The sequence below is a fragment of the Chanos chanos genome, chromosome 4 (assembly GCF_902362185.1).
Source record: "Chanos chanos chromosome 4, fChaCha1.1, whole genome shotgun sequence".
Lineage (NCBI taxonomy): Eukaryota > Metazoa > Chordata > Actinopteri > Gonorynchiformes > Chanidae > Chanos > Chanos chanos.
Window position 1 is genome coordinate 13,363,803 of NC_044498.1, and position 19,876 is coordinate 13,383,678.

Below are 19,876 nucleotides of genomic sequence, written 5' to 3' on the forward strand. Positions count from 1 at the left end.
TTGCCAATCTGCTCCTCCTAACAGGTCAAGCCCTATCACACATCCATATCCCCCAGAGAACCCCTAATCACCACGGCAACACAGACCCAGTTGACAGAGTTAACATGTTGCCCGCCTATATTTATACTCCGACATGCCCTGCAGTAGTAAGAAGAGCAAGGGAGTGAATGGCAGTGTGTTCACACACGTGGTGGGAGGGGAACAGTGTTTGTATGGTTTTAACACAGTGTCAAGGGAGGTGATGTGAGACGTGATAACTTTCAGGTGCTGGTTGTTTCTCACCCACTTGTGCGCCATTAACAGATACAAAGCGGAGACAGAGATGGCTTTACTCTACCAGTCTTCATCCAGACCAGTTAAACAAACAGCAATGTTTGAATGTACATGATCACAGATGTTAAAAACAAGTTTATAATCTCAGCAGCAGCAAATAAATCTTCATTAATGACCAACAGGAAAACATTAAATGACTGAAACCATTTCTGTTCTCTGAATCATTTAATGTACCTCTATGAGGGAGCCCTGAAAAAAGACGAGAACGACAAAAAAAAAAAAAAAAAAAAAAAAGGAAATTATATGTGCATGCGCTTACTCTGTGACAAATCAGATATAGTAAATTAAGATAAAAATGTCAAAGTGTGCTTTTAAAATGCCTCAAATTTACCCATAATCACGGCCTTCCTCAATCCTTTTCATATTGACCATTTCACAGTACGAAAAAGACATCTTTAAAAGCGAGCTAGCTGTTGGTTTCAAACATATTTGTTTTCCTGTTGTTGTTTACTAATCTTCCCTTGCATCTTTAAAAACAGCACGATTAAGTTTACAAAGGAGATGTCAATTGTTTTGGTTTTTTTTTTTTTTTCTCCCCCTTTGCGATTTCTTGCCCGGGAATTAGAGGTGGATTAGCAACAATACATCTAGCTCCATTAAAAAGAGAGAGACATAAGGAGAACCGGCAAACCAATCCAAACTGTCAGTCTGTGGAGTTTAATTTGCACATGAAAAACACAGTGTTGAACCTAAGCGTTTCATTATTTCAGCACACAGAGCTGCTAGAGGAAGATCAGAGATGCTGCTTTCTCCCTGATCTATTTTAACACTCATCAGCCTGCTGTCCTCAACTCCAAAGACAGGTAATTATCTTTTAAAGAGGCGAGGATGGAAAGCGCTGCCTTTGTCCCGCTCCGCTTCCAATACAACTGGCCGTGTCCCGCGCGTACGCAGAGGGCAAAGGCTCCAGGAGACATCAAAGGGCAGAGAGCAAAGGGTGATGAGAGACAAGCCCTGTCATAATTTCCTTTTCTACTCACACACAAAAAAAAAAAAATAAAAAAATAAACCCCGATTTGCTAGAAAACCGCATCGGGCCATGAATAAAGCTATCAATCAAATCAAATACTTGGCTAATCTTCCTCATCATAGTGTCATTTTCAATTCATCATATCTGACATGAGAAGATTCTCCCAGAGGACAGTGGGGGAAAACAACAACAGGTGCTACCTGTCAGGTTAGAGCGAACGCACACGCGCGTTCCTTCTTTATATACATTGGCTTAACTGACCCACGTCACAATGATTCATACGTTTTGCTCTGGTTCAAGTGTTCTGCTTCGCTTTGATGGATGGGTGAGGCGCGTCCCCTTTCTTCCTAATATGATCCCCCCTATCTCCAGCTCGTCTCTCATTGTTCCTCTCGGGTGGATGTCGGCGGGGCTGGATTTAGAGAGGATTAGACATGGGGAGCCTCCTAACTCCTCACTCTCTTTCAGCTCCGCCGTCTCTCCCGCCCTTCTCCGCCGCTCCTCATTCAGGGTGAACAAAAGCGGATTTAAACCATTAAAGGTGTGATAATCTCAGGAAGACAGAATATCACATTAATGGCGGAGGGCTTTTCTGGAGAGTGGGTGGCAGGAAAGCAGAGAGGTCTCCTATCAGTGAGCGTAGATGAGAAGAAAGGGGTGTCAGGTGGGCTATTTAGCACGCTAATGTGTTAAGCGGAGACGCGGATATGCATGGGCTACCGGTAGGAGCCGAGGAAATGCTGGAACACTGCTACGCTAGCGTGGGCGACGAGTTGACGCGCGCACTAAATGAAGGCATCAACACTTTCTACAGAGATCGTAACAACTCGACAGGGGAAATGTCTAATATGAGAATGGACAGATAATGATTCAATTTGAAGCTTAAGTTATACACAATGACAAACATGTGCACATCCTCACACTACAATCAGTGTAGCATAGGTATGGTTCATATCGGTGCATCCTTGGACTGTGTTGATGTTATCCATTGCCTCGAATCTTAAACCAGTTTAAATGAAACTCTAGAGATACTTATGTAAGACTTGCATGGAGCTAATACCAACACAGAGACCCCTATTTAAATAAATTGTGCCTGGGTACCTCAAGGCACCGCATAGCTGATTCAAGAGCACATAGCTAGTGTGGGCTCAAGCCACGAGTACATGCATCCCTGTGACTTATTTAAACAGCTTTCTCTCGCTCTCTCCTCCCTGCACCCAATCACATTATCATTCCACACATCTCTCTTTCATTAGCTTTCTACTTCGCTAAACACACATGCGCACACAGATTTAATCTGAAAACAGGACTTAATGAAGAGCGGTCTTGCTTTTTTTCTTTCACCAAATGGAAAAAAAAATGACAACAGCAACAACAAACAAATGACAAAAAAACAAAAACAAAACCCAAAAAACAATCCATGTTGCCCACTCTAACTTGAGACTACGTATAAAGACTGGTTCTTTAGAATCTAACATGCTGTCAGTAACCGTTAGTTTCGATGCTGAAAGCTGTTCTGTCTGATCTTTGGGCTCCGGCATCAAGGCCAGCCTTTGGTTTTTTTGGCACCAAGCATCTCAAAGGAGCACAAGTGAGAATGGGAGAGGGAGGTTCAAGTTGGAATGAAAATCACGAGTTAATCTCCCAAGACCAAATCCCAGGAAAATGCCAAGCAGGGCAATTACAAAGCTGTGGCCTTATACTTTCCTCCCTGTGAATAGCACAGCTGCGTTTTATGTCACATGTATATGAGGCTTTGATACTGATGCTCTGGTAGAAAAGCGGAGCAAAGGGAAGTCAAAAGAGAGGCTTTCCTATGGCAAGCCATGCTAAGGCTGAGAGTCTCTCACTAGATGTGGTGCAGACACAGATCAGCCCTACAGAGAGACAGACAGAGAGAGGGAGGGAGAGAGAGAGAGAGAGAGAGAGAAGAGAGAGCAACACATATATGCATAAACACCCACGGACACATGGTGCTACGCCGCAGACCGGCTTTATCAGCCTCGGACATGATACAGTATGAGGGAATCTTAATAAACGTGTGGAGTAACAGTCCCAAAGAGGCTTATTCTGCCGTGGATCAGAGAGGCAGAGCCGCTTAATTTATACCTCGGAGGCAGGTGATCACAGCTTGCCCTGTCCTAATGAACACACATCTCCCAGCGGCGAGGGCCAACAGAGGAAAAAAAAGCCTCGAGGTCGCCTGAGTGTGGGATTAGGAGCACGCCACGTCGGGATCTGCCCAAAAGCGCCCATCTACCTGGCTGCCTATTAGATGGCGACTGGCCTCTGCTCTCCGCTGGCATGGCAATTCACTGAGGTCTGGCCTGTGTCAGCTAAATTAGCAGGAAGGAGAAGCGGTGGAACACAAACTCCGCGAGCTGCTTTGAGGTGTTTTTTTTTTTTTCCCCTGCAGGGCCTGCTGCTCAACATCACATAAGAAATATCATTGCCGGGGAACTGTTGAAACCAGTTTCTTCTTTAACAGCAGAGACTGTTGGCGTTGTCAAACAAGGCCCCAACCGCAGAGTCCATTTGGTATTTTTATGATAAACACTTGGCGGGGAAAAAAAAGGACATGGTCAAGTGGGTAAACATCCCATACTCGTCAAACCCAGGGTGGCCAGTGTGAGGGTCAGACTAGTACATCAACGGTATATGAGGTAGTAGAAAGAGATAAGAGAAACTGCACACTAAGAGGAATTGTTCACTCACTCTCAATGGAACACTGCTAACATAACATTAAACCTCTCATTCAAGCAACAGGTTTTATCCCAGAGCTCTGAAAAAAACCTTATTTTTAGTTAAAAAACTCATGTCAGTATACAGGTCAGTAAAGTCACTCAAGAGTGTCCTGAGGTTCTGAAAATAGCATGTGGACCTGTCCCTTATCTCTCTCGCTCTCTCTCGTGCGGAACTCTGAACAACAAACAACCACTATTCAGAATTCAGGCCCTATCCCCACAATGCTCAGATCCACTCAACCAGTCGACTCTGTCACCATGGCAACCAGGAGGCATTATGACAGGCCACGGACTAATGTGAACTGCCTCTGAGGAAGGCAGATCTCGGATCAATTGGACCTATTACTAGGGAGGAGCAGAGGGAACAGAACGAAGGTGGGGGGGGGGGGTGAGAGAATGACAAAAAGAGTTCCATGATTAACGTCTTCGCCACTACTCCAGCAAATGATATTCAGACCACATCAACTGAAACAAACCAGCACCCTGAAATCTACCTCTGTACAACTCCGAAACATGCCATCCAAATGAGCCAATCTGTCTACTTCTAGTGCCTATCATCCTCTTTTCACTTTTTTTTTTTTTTGCTTTGAAATTTGAACGTTGAAGTCTTATCTGAAAATTTACCCCCACCAACCGATGGAGCATTATGCGTGTCTAAAGCAATTGCGTTCAGCACTGCTGATGTGGCTTTGGGATGTGGGGAGTGTTCCCCGTTTATGGTACTTCCGTGACTGGAGACGAGAACAAGCCTATTGTCCCCTTCTAGAAGTCATTGTCGTCTGAGAGATAGTATTAGACTGCAGTTTGTGGGAGGGCCCTGTTGGCGTGCAGCACAGAGATAAGGGGAGTGTAAAATTCAATTAACACAAAAGACACGAAGCCTTGTTCATTTCACTCCCACCAACAATATTAACAGCTGTTCTCTTTCTTCTTCGTTTTTTCAGGAATTCACTCTGAACCCGAGCCTGAATTAAGCAGACCTCCCTATCCACTGCGGGCAAAGCCACTTAACTCCTCCTTGTGTCTTCTTACTCCTTTTCAGCCAAATCCTGCTCTTGTGCCACCGTCTCTGGAGTAAGTCACTACAGGTCTGAAACTATCTATTGAAAATCCAGTGGAGTTCTCCATGCCCATAATCAAGGCTAATGCGGCATTTCATGGTTAAAGACTACCCACCTCTCAAATCCAATATCTTTGCTCTCTCCTTTTCCACCTCTGCCTCCCTGCCATTTCCTTTCTTCTCCCCTAAGTCTTCCTTTTTATCTCTTTTTCCATCGTTTCTTTCTTTATCACCCTCTTCTCTGGACAGTCCTCTACTTTGTCCCTCTATTTCCCGTCTATCTCATCCTGTCTTATCCAGTTTCTTCTCTCTCTATCTCTCGCTCTCTCTCACGCGTTCTTTCGCCCGCCCTCTCCTGTGGCAAACCTGTGGGCCAGTCCTGTGTCAGAACATTACATGTTGAATCATTGTGTGAATTGTATGGTGGGACTGAGAGCAATCAGAGATTAGCTGCCCACCTACAGCTCCGTCTGGGTTCTGTGAATGGACTGATTAAGGCTTTCTCTGGCTTGGTGTTCCACGGCCGCCGGCTTCCATTACGCAGTCTCGGCCGCAGAGTGCAGACTAATCCACACGAGAGCAGCTACTGGCTGCCCTTGATCGGCTTATAAAGCAGCCGCAGGGACAGGGCCTAGTACACGGCATTGGTTCCCCTGTACGAGATGGAACTGCTTGGACTAGAGTGGATGGACAGTCCGTTGCTCATTCTTACCTGGCGTAAGGAAATGGGTATATAGCCCAGTGCTGTATGACAACTCAACACTATCTGACTAATTACAACTTGCTTCAGTTTTGTAGATAACCCCATAGTTTTGTAGATAACCCCATATACTAGTTACTTGTAACGCAAAGGAGTGCATGCTCACTTTGACTCCCCATGACCAGAGCTTTATTTTTAAGACAGAAGTGAGTGAAGAAACAAGAAAAAAAAAAAAAAGGTGTTCAACTAGACCGGGAAAGAGGAATTGAGGGGAAGAGAAACACACAGAAAAATTGCAGAGGGAGCAGAGACTGAAGAGTACTTAAGAGAATTCAGTGGCATATTCCTGCGTATTAAGCAGTGTATCTGTGCTTTTACAGGTGACAGCTGTGAAGCCTTGCCTTGCGAAAAGGTCATCTTTTCATTCAGCCTTTCTTTGGCGGGTCATTATCGGCCCACAATGAGCAGGATGCCTTGCCCCGATGCAGCCTCTCCAGTGCTCAAAGAATGCCACATGTAAAACACATCAGCATTTACTCACAAAAGGTCTGGTCCACACTCACAATAATGATACTTTTAATGTCTTCAGAGATAGCTTGCATCGGTCTGAGAGAAAAGAGGGAGGTCTGGAAGAGAAAAGTAAGGGAGCGAGAAAAAAAAAGAGAGAGAGAGAGAGAGAGAGGGAAAGAGCAAAATAAAGTGAGAGGTGAGAGGGAAGACAGTGGAAAAAGTGAGAGCAAAAAGAGAAAAAGAAAAAGAAGAAAAACATCAAGGGGGAGGAAAAAAATTCTAAAATTTTATTGACCAAAAAAGACATCTTGGCTCTTATACTAAAAGTAAAAATCAGCTGAGTTAAAAAAAAAACAAAAACAAAAAAAAAAAATACCCTGGGTGTTTCTCTTTAGACAGCATCAGTGTTGACCCAGGACAAGGACCCGCACCTTTTCAGTAACACCTGCTCTTGCATTTTACTCCAAAAGACAAGACACACACAAATACACAAACAGAGAGAGAGAGAGAGAGAGAGAGAGAGAGAGAGGAGGGCTCTGCATCAGTATTCAATAGCCCAGCCATGTTGGCTTTAATTAGGCTATTACCTTGAGTGAAAAACCACTTGCTCACTGCTTATAACTTATCTGCTGACACTGCACATCCACTGCAACAGGTCAGAAAGGCTACAGAAAAGCAGAGACCCCTTGATATTTTTGCAGTGCGCAAGGCAACTACAGAAATTACTTCAGTCACGACACTGAGAGTAAGATCCGTGGAGACACGGTCTAAAAGAAGGACAAAGAAAGCTGTTCTTGGTCATCTGAGCGTATTTAAGAACTACAGTGTATTGTAACTATATTTCAACTGCGCAGGTAGATGGACGTATTTGTCATGTGTGTATATACAAATTAGTGCCCTGAGTGAGCAAGTGGGAATGTATGAGTGTCTATTCTAGTACGTTAGCATAAGGTGTCCATGTGTGTGTGAGAGGATGAGAGAGAGAGAGAGAGAGAGAGAGAAGGGGGGGGGGGGGTTGTGTGTGTGTGTGTGTGTGTGTCTGTTCAGTGTTCCTGAACGGGGTTTTGTTGAATTAATCTTTCACTCTAATGAAATGCACATAGGCCTTCCTTACGTGATGTGTGGATGATATATGATGGTGAAATACCGATAAATCAAGAGTTTTGACAGTCCAACTTTTGGAACAATGACATGTAGCATCAATTAGAGAGCGGATGGGGGGAAAGTGCTGCGGTGCTTGGTACTCTGTCTGCGAGGCGGTGATTTAATATTGCTTTTCCCCTTTTCTCTTTTTCTGTCACTTCAAGAGGGAAAAGAGAAGACGAGTTGGTTGATGTATAGAAAGTGTGCCAGCTCTCATCTTCCACTCAAAGAAAACCAGTATCTCAACCAAAGCAACCGAACATCCCTTTCTTCACTGACTGGTATTTAAATCACAATAAATTCTACTGGAGCTAGACAAGTGAGTTCTAATGTCATTTTTTCATAGAATATCTGCGGAGGCTATTGTGTTAGAGATGTTTGTGGAAAAAAATAAAAAATAAAACTACTTATACATCGAGTGCTGGTTACGGAACAGTCTGGAGAAACCCAGTGACCTCCAAATAAAAACTCCACAATTAGGTTAAATAATCAAGAGCAAGTTCTATTACATATCTGAAGGGCTCTTACTGAAGTCAGCTCTTTTAGTCTAACAGTAACAATATCTACTGGATAAACAGAGGCAAACCAGAAAAAGCAGTTGATTGAATAAATGTGTGTGTGTGTGTGTGGGGGTCTGAGTGAGATAATACAGTGGGTGTTTTGAAGCATGTAGAATACACAGCAGAGATTGTGTACATTGCATGCACCACTGCAGTGAAGTCATGCAATCCAGTGTTGTGTAGTGAATTGTTTTGCAGTAATAGCCCTGGAGTCTAGGCTAGCTTGTTCTCTGAACCCAATGGCTCTAGAAGCCTATTATAAAGGTAATAGAAATCACCTCTAGCACTACAAGGCTCTGGGAAAACTTTGTATTCCATCTTATGTCTCATCCATCTTCATTTCTACTTTCCACTCTCATCCTGTCCTCAAACAATAAAGAGGTTTCTCTCAATGATCAGGTTCACCTCAAGAACAGACAAGAATAAAAGAAAAAATGTCTGCCAATAAAGACTAAAAAAGAACACCTTAAACAAGTATCTTGAAAAGCCTGAATTTTCAAATACAGTTTTCTTATTTAATTCCCAGTTCACAGCTAACAATTCTAAATGGGATTTTCTGCTCTTTCATTTGACTTTATTCATGTACACAGCAAGCTGCAAATGCAATATTAAAGCCACTATGCAACAACAATATTGATAATTAAGCAATAATATTTCATTAACAATATTCATAGAATGAATAAATAAATTAGCCTAAAAGCCTGAATACATAAAAAAAATAACATAAGAATACAAAAACAATAATAGCCCCCCCCCCCAAAAACAAAACAAAACAAAAAAAACAAGCAAACAAATACACAGACAAACAAACAAACCAAAAAGCCAAAAACCAGTGCTTTCTAAAATGAGTGGAGTAAGGTACTAGGGGACAGTCATAAACTCTCTGACTGAGAAAGGGAGGTGAAACCCACTCTTGCCTGTGTCTGTCAAACACCTCCATTAAAAACCTTTAGACTCGCTCTGTACTCAGCTCGTCCAACTGAGAGCTCTTTCTGCGTTTAATTTACCAAGCGCTCACTGACCTTTACCAGCAAGCTGAAAATCAATTTCAAGCTCTACTTCAAAAAAATATGTTACATGATCATTGTTAGGTCGTGTATTAATAAGGAAATCAAACCTAATGGGTCTCTAAAAGGAACGCTTTTCTCTCTTCGGTGACTTGAAACTCCCTGAAATGCTGGAGGGGGGGGAAGAGTGTGACAAATGCACATGCCGCTTCCTTAACACACTTAGCCCTTCGTAAAGGGCACCTGCACTGGGCGGAAAAGGCCAGAATGGTCTGGAATAGCCAGGAACAAACCACAGTTTTTCTTTCTTTTTTTTTTTAACCAATTCCTTGGTGGATCCTAGACGTTTCATGTGGTCAAGCACAATCAATCCATCATCTCTGAAGCCCCAATCCTATCAGAGCAACAAAGCACCCCCTCCCCTCCCACTCACTCTCTCTGAGCCTTACACTAACCCAGGTCACAGCCCAGTCCATATAAAGCCTGCTCACCTTTAGCCAAGTGAAAGATGAAGGGGTTCGAGTCACACTTAAACGCTTCAAATGCTGCCTCCGGCTTAGGGAAAGCTAAAAACGGACGGAGGCAGCGCGAGCGTGCGAAAGCAACAGAGTGAGAAAAAAAAAGGGGGGGATGGATCAGCTAAAGAGATTTCACGCACTCCATCCTAGAAAATGACCCGACAAAAGCGTGTGAATTTGTGTTTGCACACATTCAATTTACGAGAGCGACACGAGCTGGCCGAGGCATTTGGACCTCAGTTCGATTGGATGGCACTGTTAAGGGCCAGGGAGCACGGGGCTGTATACCTCCATAGATTATACATGAATTTGAGAGGTTGTGCACTTAGGTTGTCTACCGCTCCGCTGGGAGTGTCAGGAAAACCGACATTTCCCTCATCCGCCCAGAAGCACAGGAGCAAAATCCAATCTCTGTTCTCATCACATCTGTGTGCCCTACAGAACCACCACTGGGGAAAGCGGGTTCTCTCGTTCTCACACAAACACATACATACACACGCGCACACGCCCATGAGAGAGGAGTCCCCCTGCACTAATGGCTGTGAACACCTAACCTGACCACTTCATTTTCTGCCGCTAATTACAGTATCTCCTGGTGCAGATGTTTCTGTTTCAATTCTCCTCCCTGGCTCACTGGAGTGTAAAACGCCCAAGCCCCGGAGATCAATTATAGAGGGGTATTTACAGTGCGGGGTGCAGTGAAATGAGGTAGTGCTGACAAACTTCATCAACCACTCATTTTCCTCTCCACCTCCTCCTTTGCTCCCCTCTCTTGCCAATTCACTCTCACTCAAAAAAGACAGACACACACACGCACACACACACACAGTCCTCCTCTACCTGACAGAAATCTCTAGAGAGAGACACATTCATCATGCAGCTGGAAAATGCTCTGTGCAAATAACAAGCAATTAAGTTTAGAATGTGAGCTAGTGCGTCAAGGGGGTAGCATGCCCCAGACCTCTGAGAGCTGTATGTATATGTGTGAGTGTGTGTGTGTGTGGGACATGGGTGATTTTTATTTAAAAAGCAGATGGCACTGAGGAAATGAAGATGAATGGGACACAGGCATGGTGTGAGATGGGAGGCAATTATCTGTGTCAACCCTGGGAACACAAGTGTTGGGGCCTACGCTGACACGGCCGAGCCTGGGGCTTGATTAGTCAGTCAGGCTGCGTCCGGAGCACGGGGAACTGGGCAGCGACGGCCTTTACCTCCTCGCAGTCTCGGAGGACCGCGGCACTACAGGGAGGCTGTGCCAGACAGAAATATGCCCTTCATTTATTTTTGCTGTTGGACATCTGAGTAAAGTTAAGTATGAAACAGAGAAGTAGCGCTTTCCCCCCTTATGATGAATCGCATCAGGCCAAGACCACACACTCTTTCTCTCTCTCTCTCTCTCCTCCACACTCCAATCTAATTTGAGATAAGTCAGAGCAGAACAACAGTGCGAAGGCCTTTATCTATGTCATGGGTGGAGAGAGAGAAGGCTGCCAGTGAATAATTTAATTCGTGTATGCTTGCACACGAACGGCAGGGAGTCCTATTAAAAGCAATAAGCTCTAATAGGGTTACAGCTTAATTTTTTAAGTGCCTCGATAACGATTGTGAGGCAACCCTTTGACGAGGTAACTGACATTGCAATCTTACGCCGCTGATTTGTAATATGCTTGCCACAACCATAAATAATGCAAAGAAATTCAATTGTAGATCATTAGCGTCTTCACTTGCACAGAAGTAATATGAAGATATTTAGCACTTGGCCTGATACTATGAAGGTATACGAGTTCTCGGTAGGAGATCAAGGCTGGTGTTACATGACTGTTTGTTGCTCTCAACTTAGAAACAATGAGTTCATAGGGCCATGGGAATTAAGTACCTCTGGGAGAATTTCATATTTTGGTAAGACACAACAATTTGTGGGATTTCCTTGCAAATTATTACTATGACTCAAACAAGACTCAATTGACACTTTAAGATGGCTTTCAAAAATAAAAGTGGTAAAAAGTCATTGGGGAAAAGGATTATTTAAAGAAAAAGAAAAAAAAAAAAGAATACTTAACATCCTACATTTATTTAAAGAATCATTCTGGATGCAGCTTTCAAGCTTATCTCCAAGGATATTTGAAGAACACATTAACACTCAATTGTACCCACTCAAACCGCATATTAACACCAGGAATGCTTCAGTAATAGCTCTTACAGCATCAAGAGAGAACGGTAATCAAGAGGACAGGTAGACATTGCGTAGGAAAGAACCCTAAAACTAAACCTCACGAATAATAATTATGAACCCTTATTTTTTTTTTCCATGTTAGCCAAGTCTTACCTTTTGCTAGCGATCCATACAGGTAGGTGAACCCCAAAGTAAAGCAAACATTTAAGTAGGTGAAGAATGCACAGTACATTAAAGGCGGATAATTCCACACGGCTGCATGCAGTGAGTCGGTAAAGCGGTTAACGAGCAATCATGCTTAGCGTCAGGTGGAAACACGCTGGACAGGCAGGGCTTGAGATGCGAGACAATGCAGACAAGCAAACAGCAGTCAATCACTGGAACATCAGGCACTGCGTTCGCCGGTATACACTTTGGTTAAAACACATTTGTTAAATTGGCAAGAGCCCGAAGGTCAGAAGACGAGGTTAGGCACCATGCGAGTGAAAGAGAATTAATTAAGCCAGGGAGGACCGAAGCTAAACAGTCGAAGAACAAAGCCAATGAACGAGGGTTAAGGTTAGCGTTGCAAGAGAAATAAAATCAAGAGCTGAAAAAGAATGAAAGGCGAGCGAAAAAAAAAAGAGATGTTTTTTTTTTTTCCTGGTTCTTTTTATTTATTTATTTGTTACCATGATTGTACTCCTTGAGAACGGGCCTCTGCGGGCTGCGCCTGGCCGTTTGCTCTGGCTCCTCTGTGGAAATGGGACATGACACAGACAGTGCAGTGTGAGAGAGACAGTGAAACACTCAAAGACTTTCAGAAGCACCTGTTCCCATTGAGAGCTAAGCGCTTATCATACGCTGCATTTAGACAATGACTCTGATTTCCTTCAAAATGACCAGTGCAGTAGGAGGTTGATTACTTTCGGTTACATTCGGAAAATGTAAGCATATGGCTCACAGCAAGAGAACAGAGCAAGTGGGCATTTTTTGGGGGTTGAATCACTTCGCCGTCTCATTTTCATAAGCCCATTATGATGGCTACATCAGTCTAACAAAACTGGACTGGCTGGTGAGGAAAAGAATCCCTGTGACCCTACAGTTTAGTTTATCGAGTCTGGGGAGGACTCAACACCCAGACAAATATCTAGACAATACTTACTTCATATCATCTTCTAACTGAATAAACATACACATTTTCATACATGACATACTCTAATTGTCACTCACATAAAAATGACAAAAAGTTTGAGAACTGTAACATCATTTTTCACTTCAGCTGTGAGATGGTCCCTCAGGGCCACATGTAACTTGTGATAATAGCTGATGCTCTTAAGTGTTGATTTTCTCATTTAATGTTAGCGTATATTACAGTTTGAGAATGTAAGTGTTGATATTCTCATTTAACATTAGCGTATATTATAATTTGAGAATGTAAGTGAGAGAGAGAGAGAGAGTAAGGTGGTATGTATATGTGTAACCCTGAGTGGTTCTGTTCCTGGGCCAGTCTTTGTAGAGCCACGGTTTTTAGATAGGCTGTGTTTACTGAGAGCCTCTGTCAGAGTGATAACGGGGAGGGGGATAAGTACAGACAGTCGCCCCCTGAACCAGCTCTGCCATCAGCCTGCCTGTGTAAGCGTCTGACCCAGACAAATGTCATGGTGGAGCTAGGACTCCTGACACCCACGTGGCCCCAGCTCAAGCTCGCTGAGCCAGGGAGATGCTCCAACACCGCCTTGAGGCTCAGTACTGCTTATATGAACACAGGATCTCAATTTTCCTTTTGCAGCAAGTGTAATCTGCCAAGAACCACAGAGAAGTGGGAGAAGGCTGAGACCAAGAGAGGGGGTATAAGCACAGTTAAGAAAGAAAGAGAGAGAGAGAGAGAGAGAGAGAGAGAGAGAGAGAGAGAGAGAGAGAGAGAGAGAGAGAGAGAGAGAGAGAGAGAGAGAGAGAGAGAGAGAGAGAGAGCGCGAGCATAAAGCAGGGTAGGATGACTAGTGGTGTAGAGGATTGAGGGAAAAGGGGAGTAAGGGTTTGAGGGAGGATTTGAGAAAAGAGTCAGGAAGAGGTGGAGAGGAGAGACTCACCTCTGGGCCTGGGTGCTCTCTTCCGTCGATCTCTGAATGCTGCTCCAGACTGGAGGGCCTCCAGCAGGCTATCCATCACACCAGTCTCATCGTTTTCTGAGAAGAAAAAGAAAAAAAGAGAGCAGGGCAGGAGGAGAGAGAAACAACAAGGAGAAGAAAGAAAGATAAAGAATGAGAGAGAGAGAGGGAGAGAGAGAAGAAAAAAAATATTAGACAAGGCAGGATTCTTTTGTCATTTTCATCTGCTGGCTGGCTTTGAGGCTTTCCGCAGTAATTCAGAAGCATTGCACGCTGTACAAGGCCACAACGTCTGAACTCAAAGCTTGACCATTTGAAAACCAGACAAGTCCGTAACTCTCCCATACATCACCTGCATGATTTTTGCAGCTTACAAATCTACAGTATTTGTGCCTTTGATGGCCATATCGTAAAAAACCTGGCCAAAAGTTCAAGTTATTAACCTCAGACTATTAGCTTTTACACAGCGTGGGGAGGCCTTGTGGGGGAACGAGCAGAAAGGCCCATACGTCCGCCCTGCAGTGCCCGAGCCCCATAGCAGGTCTCAGGTCCGACTGTAATTCTGTCCCACCTACAGCAGTGTGCCTGGTGTTTTACAGAATGCATGACACAGCAGATAAACACCATGCTATTTACAGAGAGCCAGAGACAGAGAGAGAGAGAGAGAGTGTGCGAGAGAAAGAGAGTGAGTAAATAAATATTGCCCATAGAAAAGTGTGGCTTTCAGCAGTTTTTAACTCCAGAGGTGACAGGCTTGTGTGTTTGAATTGTGCACCAGGGAATGCTGGCAAGCACAAAGAGCCTTGATAACACAGTAACCCTAAATATTAATCTCTCTCACACACACACACACACACACACACACACACAAACACGTGGATAGGCGAGCGGGAAAAGAACTGTTACCAACAGTAATTGCAATGAGGTTATGTTTACCTCTATGTGCACAGTATACACTGATTAAATAAGTAGAGGACAAACAGAGAAGGCCTTTATATATTTTCTCTAAGTAATGCAATATTCTGGCACAATATCCACTTAATCAACGGGAATGAGGATCATCGGATGGTATTAGATTTCCCACACTGTGTTAAATTTGTTCTGTTTATTGTTTGGTTGAGGTTTAGAAAAAAAAAGAAGAAGAAAAAGAAGACGACTGAAAAAGAAAGAAGACTGAAAGCAGGCAACAGACTAGTTATAGTAACAATAAACGGGAGGTGAAAAAAGAGAGAGGAGAAGAAGAAGAAGAAAAAAAAAAAGTCGCTCTCAGATATAGTAGTGCAACAATTCGCAAAACCTCTTCAATACCAGTCTGACATCACGCTATTGACTTTCTGGTTCCTTAGATTGTACCTGCTTTTAAAGTCTGCTTAGCAAACTCTGAGTGTAGGGATCTGACATGCTTAGCACAATGCAGTTTAAAGAAAGTAGCAGGTCTGGCAGTGTGTGAAACTCTAATGATGACACTATGATTCCTGTATACAAATCAGAACTCCACTCTGAGCGTGGGCTGAATGTTTCAGCACTGGGTTACTTGCTGACTTTCATCTCTTGGGATTCTTTTTGACAATTAATGGGTTTTTTTTGTTGTTTTTTTTTTGTATTTTCTCTCCCTGGTTTTTTTTTTTTTTAAACACCTACAATTTTGATTCCCATTAAACTGGGGGGGGGGGGGGGGGGGGCGACGAACCTTTGAGAGATAGACATTTAATGATTTGTTAGTTTGTGTAATGCTATCATTATCAGAAGAGAGTAGACAGATAATGTATATCTTTTTCTCTCCTAGGGAAGGCAAACCCACATTACTGCTCAACATCAGAGGCACATTAATGATGAGGGTTTGCTCCATTTGCTCCCATGTTGATTGAACCATTGTCACAGCAACAAAGACAAGTCAAACTGTGTTGAGAGAGTCAAAGGACCTTAATAATATCACTGCGAGATAAAACAGAGGGGTCAGTTTCAATCAGTCTCTATTCTTGAGGTTTATTCACAGGATAGAGAGAGCACAGCAAAGTGAAGTCTAGGTAACTGGAGTTGCTATTATGTGGGGGGTGTATGGTTTTGATATTTAAGGGTGATGGCATGTGGGAACTTGGTAGGCAGGATGGGAAAGGAGAGGAGGGGAGGGGAGGGGAGAGGAGAGGAGGAGAACGTGGTTGACCTTTGGCGGTCGGATTTTACATAGGAGCGGAGAGAAACTCAACAGACACGCAATGACATAGTGTGAGTATTTCATTCCTACATCTGTCACTTTCAAAACGCGTTCACTTTACAAGTATGCTCTGATTGCCCATCAAATCTTCTCTACAGCTTGACGTGCTATTCAAGAAAGCAATCCTATGAACCTGACCCCCCCCCCTCCCCCAACAAGTTTAATTCATAATCATTTCTACCTCTTAATTTATTTATCAACACACTGTCCTTTTCCTACTCTGGATTTTTATCTACTGTACTGTCTTTTTGAATTGTTATACTGACAGGTGCTCTTAATGACAGAGGTGAGAAATGAGTGATGCGGTTCAATCGGCTATTTTTACACTGGAGCGTCGGGGTAATGGTGGCAGCCTAGTCTCGGTGTAGGAAAATGAGGCGTGAATGTCAATCACTTATTGCGTTGTTCCAACACAGAGGAGCGGCTTCCGCCCACCCCTCAGGAACCGACGGTGATGCCGGCTGCCACGGCGACAGCCTTGCCTTAGAAATAAGGGGTATGATTCGTCTGCTTACAGACAGGCTTCTCTGTCATCGTTTAACGTAGACTCTACAGTCAGACACTATTAGGAGACCAAAAGGATATGTGGGTTTATATAGTAGCTGCCTTTTTTTTTCTTTTTATGTACAGTATAGTTATGATATTAATTAAAGGACTACGATATTTTTTCAAAGACCAAGCAGCATGAGATGAAGACAAAGGATAACGGGGAGAAGACAGAAAACAAACTGATTGCAGCATGAAAAGAAAAAAAAAGAGAGAGAGAGGACAAAAAAAGTGTGATCGGGGTGGGGTAGATTATCATGGTGTCTCAGGTCCCATTATGTGTGATGAACCATGTGTAGTATTATACCAGCTTATGCAGAGCCAACAGTAAAAGAGCTGAATACCATGTACAGTTGCATCTCAATATGTTTTTCATTAATACACTGGTTGTCAGTAACAAAGCATGCGTTTCCTTAATATGATCCCACGTTACCCTTCTCAAAATGTCAACAGCTACCAGTATCCACGAGGGACACCCAGTGTATTAACACGGCACCGAGTCACTTAGAGAGTCTCTTCAGATCGCCTGCATTACTCTGGTCCTGGTCCAAGGCTGGACTAGTCTATTCACAATGTCACACAATGTTCTCTTTCCACTCTGATCAGGCCCTGAACATAATCAAGCACCCAAGATACATGCCACTTAGGCAAAAAAAAAAAAAAAAATAGCGTTTCAGATTAGATGAGGAGAGAAGGACAGTAATAGAAAAGATTAACATATCTATTTACAGTTTCATTATGTTCTAAGGCAGTGTTAATTCTTTTTTTTTTTATTGAACAGCGAGTGGATGACAATCTCCTGACGAGTGAAATGGATGGAGTGAAAGAGAGAAAAAGAGTGAGCGATGAGTGAGAGATGATCACCCGCTGAGTGTCTGATGGACAGGGAGGGGAAGAAGTGAGGGTTTAATAAGACACACAGTGAAGCCAATAGCTGGTGGTATGAAAGAGAGAACTATGGAGTGATTTAGTGAGGCACAGGGGCTTGTTTGGACTGATTACCAAAGCACAGCATCATTCCACTTTACTCCTCTCAAAAGAAGCAGACGATGACAAAAATATCCAACTCGATAATCTGTGAGGCCGGATTCAAGACACCGAGTGGTTTGGACTTTCCCTCAACCTAATTTTAGAAATTTGTGGCTGCACTTGAGTAAATGTCTAGTGACTCAGAGAAACTGAATGGATTTAACAAACACTTTAGTTTTGGCACGTAAAAGATTTACAGTGAGTTTTGGAGAAAACATGGTTTTACAATTCTGTAAAAAAAAAAAAAAAAAAAAAAAATTGTTTTGCAAACTGTTTTACAGCTACAATTTGTTTAAAACCTGCGTCACTAAGAAACGAGTTTTAATGTACTGAAAGTTTGTTTTGGCAATTTTCTTGTCCACATTGAATTTTCCCCTCTCTGAAAACTTACATATTCATGAAAAATATGAGAGAAAAATAGCTGTCAGGTTATACCTTAAACTGCCCAAAGGAGGAAAAAAAAGCAATCAGATCCAATGAGTACAGCTGACAAGACATTTTGCAATGGCCCGCCTACAAGGAGAGCTTGAGATGGAATAAAAATAGAACGTTTGTGATCTTAAGTGTCTTGTTTCATTGTTGAGATGAAGTAGAATTCAAAATGTTATAAATTGGGTTCCAAATAAGACATCTGAAAAATTAAAAGTTGAAGTTGTTTTGACATCCAAAATATACTGAGAAGAGGGTGTTTCTGAGCCACTGAAAAAAAAAAAAAAAAAAAAAAAAAAAAAATATATATATATATATATATATATATATATATGCATGCAATCTAAAATGACAGGCAATGAGGTCATCAGTTTTGGCATGCTGCTCTTCGAAAGAAACAATACTTATGATATTTATTGATGGATAGGGTCTTCATCACCATCTTTGTACGAGGTCAAAACAATCTAATGAAAAAAAAATAAAGAAACGAAAAGAAGTGAGAGACAGAGTAGGCTAACATATGCTATCCATAGATATTGAAATGTCACTGTCTTATTCAAATTTTCCCCCAGCAAACTGACAGGACAGGTGTTTTGATGTGCAACAAAACTCAGATGAAAGCATAAGTGTTTTTGACTTATCTCTACTGGGTAGTGATCATGTGATTACAAACACAGTGTCTTTGAAGAGGAGATTGGTGGAGACGAAAAAAAAGGACGTTTATCATCCATGCCACTATAATTACTTCATCTGTGACCTTTCCTGTTCCTTCTCTTCCTCTCTTTCTCATCTTCCACATCATGTCTTTTCAACGGATACACTGAACAAATCTGAATTTCATTTCATTTCATTCAGTATCAGTTTTGCAAAATGCCAACTGTCAATCTGATATGATGGCTGTAAATCCTGATTTTATAGTAATTTTTTGAGCTTAAAGGTCAAGGATTCAAAAGTACTTTCTTTTATCTCTATCACCAGAAGAAAAAAAAAAGTTACCTAGTCTTGGAGCAGCATACAAATCCTTTACAGACATGCTTAACCCGTGGTTAATGTGATAAGCCGCTGTCCAGTCCGCAGATTTGACCATGTATATGAAGGGCCGTATTGGTCTATGAAAGTCATGGTTTGCTATGAAGGGATGTTTGGGGAGGTGGAGGCGGTTGGTGTAGGTAAGGGTTGGGGATAATAAATTATGAGTTGGAAGACATTTAGAAAACACCCCCCCCCCCCCAAAAAACAACAAAACAAATAAACAAATACATTCACCACACATGTTTTTGATTGTGGGATAAGGCAACATTAGCCCCTGGATTAATAAAGAAATTCATAATTCACTGTAAATGACTGTCCATGTGACACACTGTGTAGTTTTACATGTTAAATGAACCTTGACTCAGTGCATGATTGTTCACTTCTAAATATACATGACATATAAAGGTGAAATATGTGATTTATGACATCTCTCTCTCCACTGAAGTTGTCCAAGAAACAGTAATGTGACGTTCCCTCAAGAAAATTAATACATATTTTCACACACAAAGTATAATGTGTAATAAATAATGTATAATGTTTAATAAATAATAAATTATGCTTCTGCTGTAAAACATACTGAGTGGGTAACCACCACACATTCTTAGACGACCCCCCCCCCCCCCCCCCACCCCACCCCGCCTCTTTGAGGTTGCCTGTATGTCGGTCTTCATACATTTCTAAGTTAATTTTGTATTCAGTAACCTTCTTGCTGGAGGGAACGTCGCCAGGGCCTGACTCTGAGAAGTTTCACTGGGACGGCCTGTCCCCACAAGAGAAGAGTTGACATGCCGAGGTAACAGGCCAGATCACTGGA

At 42.6% G+C, this 19,876-nt stretch overlaps 1 protein-coding gene across 1 annotated transcript in view; it reads right to left on the minus strand.

Moving 5' to 3' along the window:
• Positions 1-19,876, minus strand: part of LOC115810159 (protein diaphanous homolog 3-like) — a 215,309-nt gene that overhangs the window by 27,137 nt on the left and 168,296 nt on the right. The window contains exons 28-29 of the mRNA XM_030772085.1: positions 13,794-13,889; positions 12,393-12,455 (exon numbers count right to left, since the gene is read on the minus strand). Of these exons, the coding sequence (XP_030627945.1) occupies positions 12,393-12,455; positions 13,794-13,889 (159 nt within the window). The remainder of the gene's footprint in view (positions 1-12,392; positions 12,456-13,793; positions 13,890-19,876) is intronic.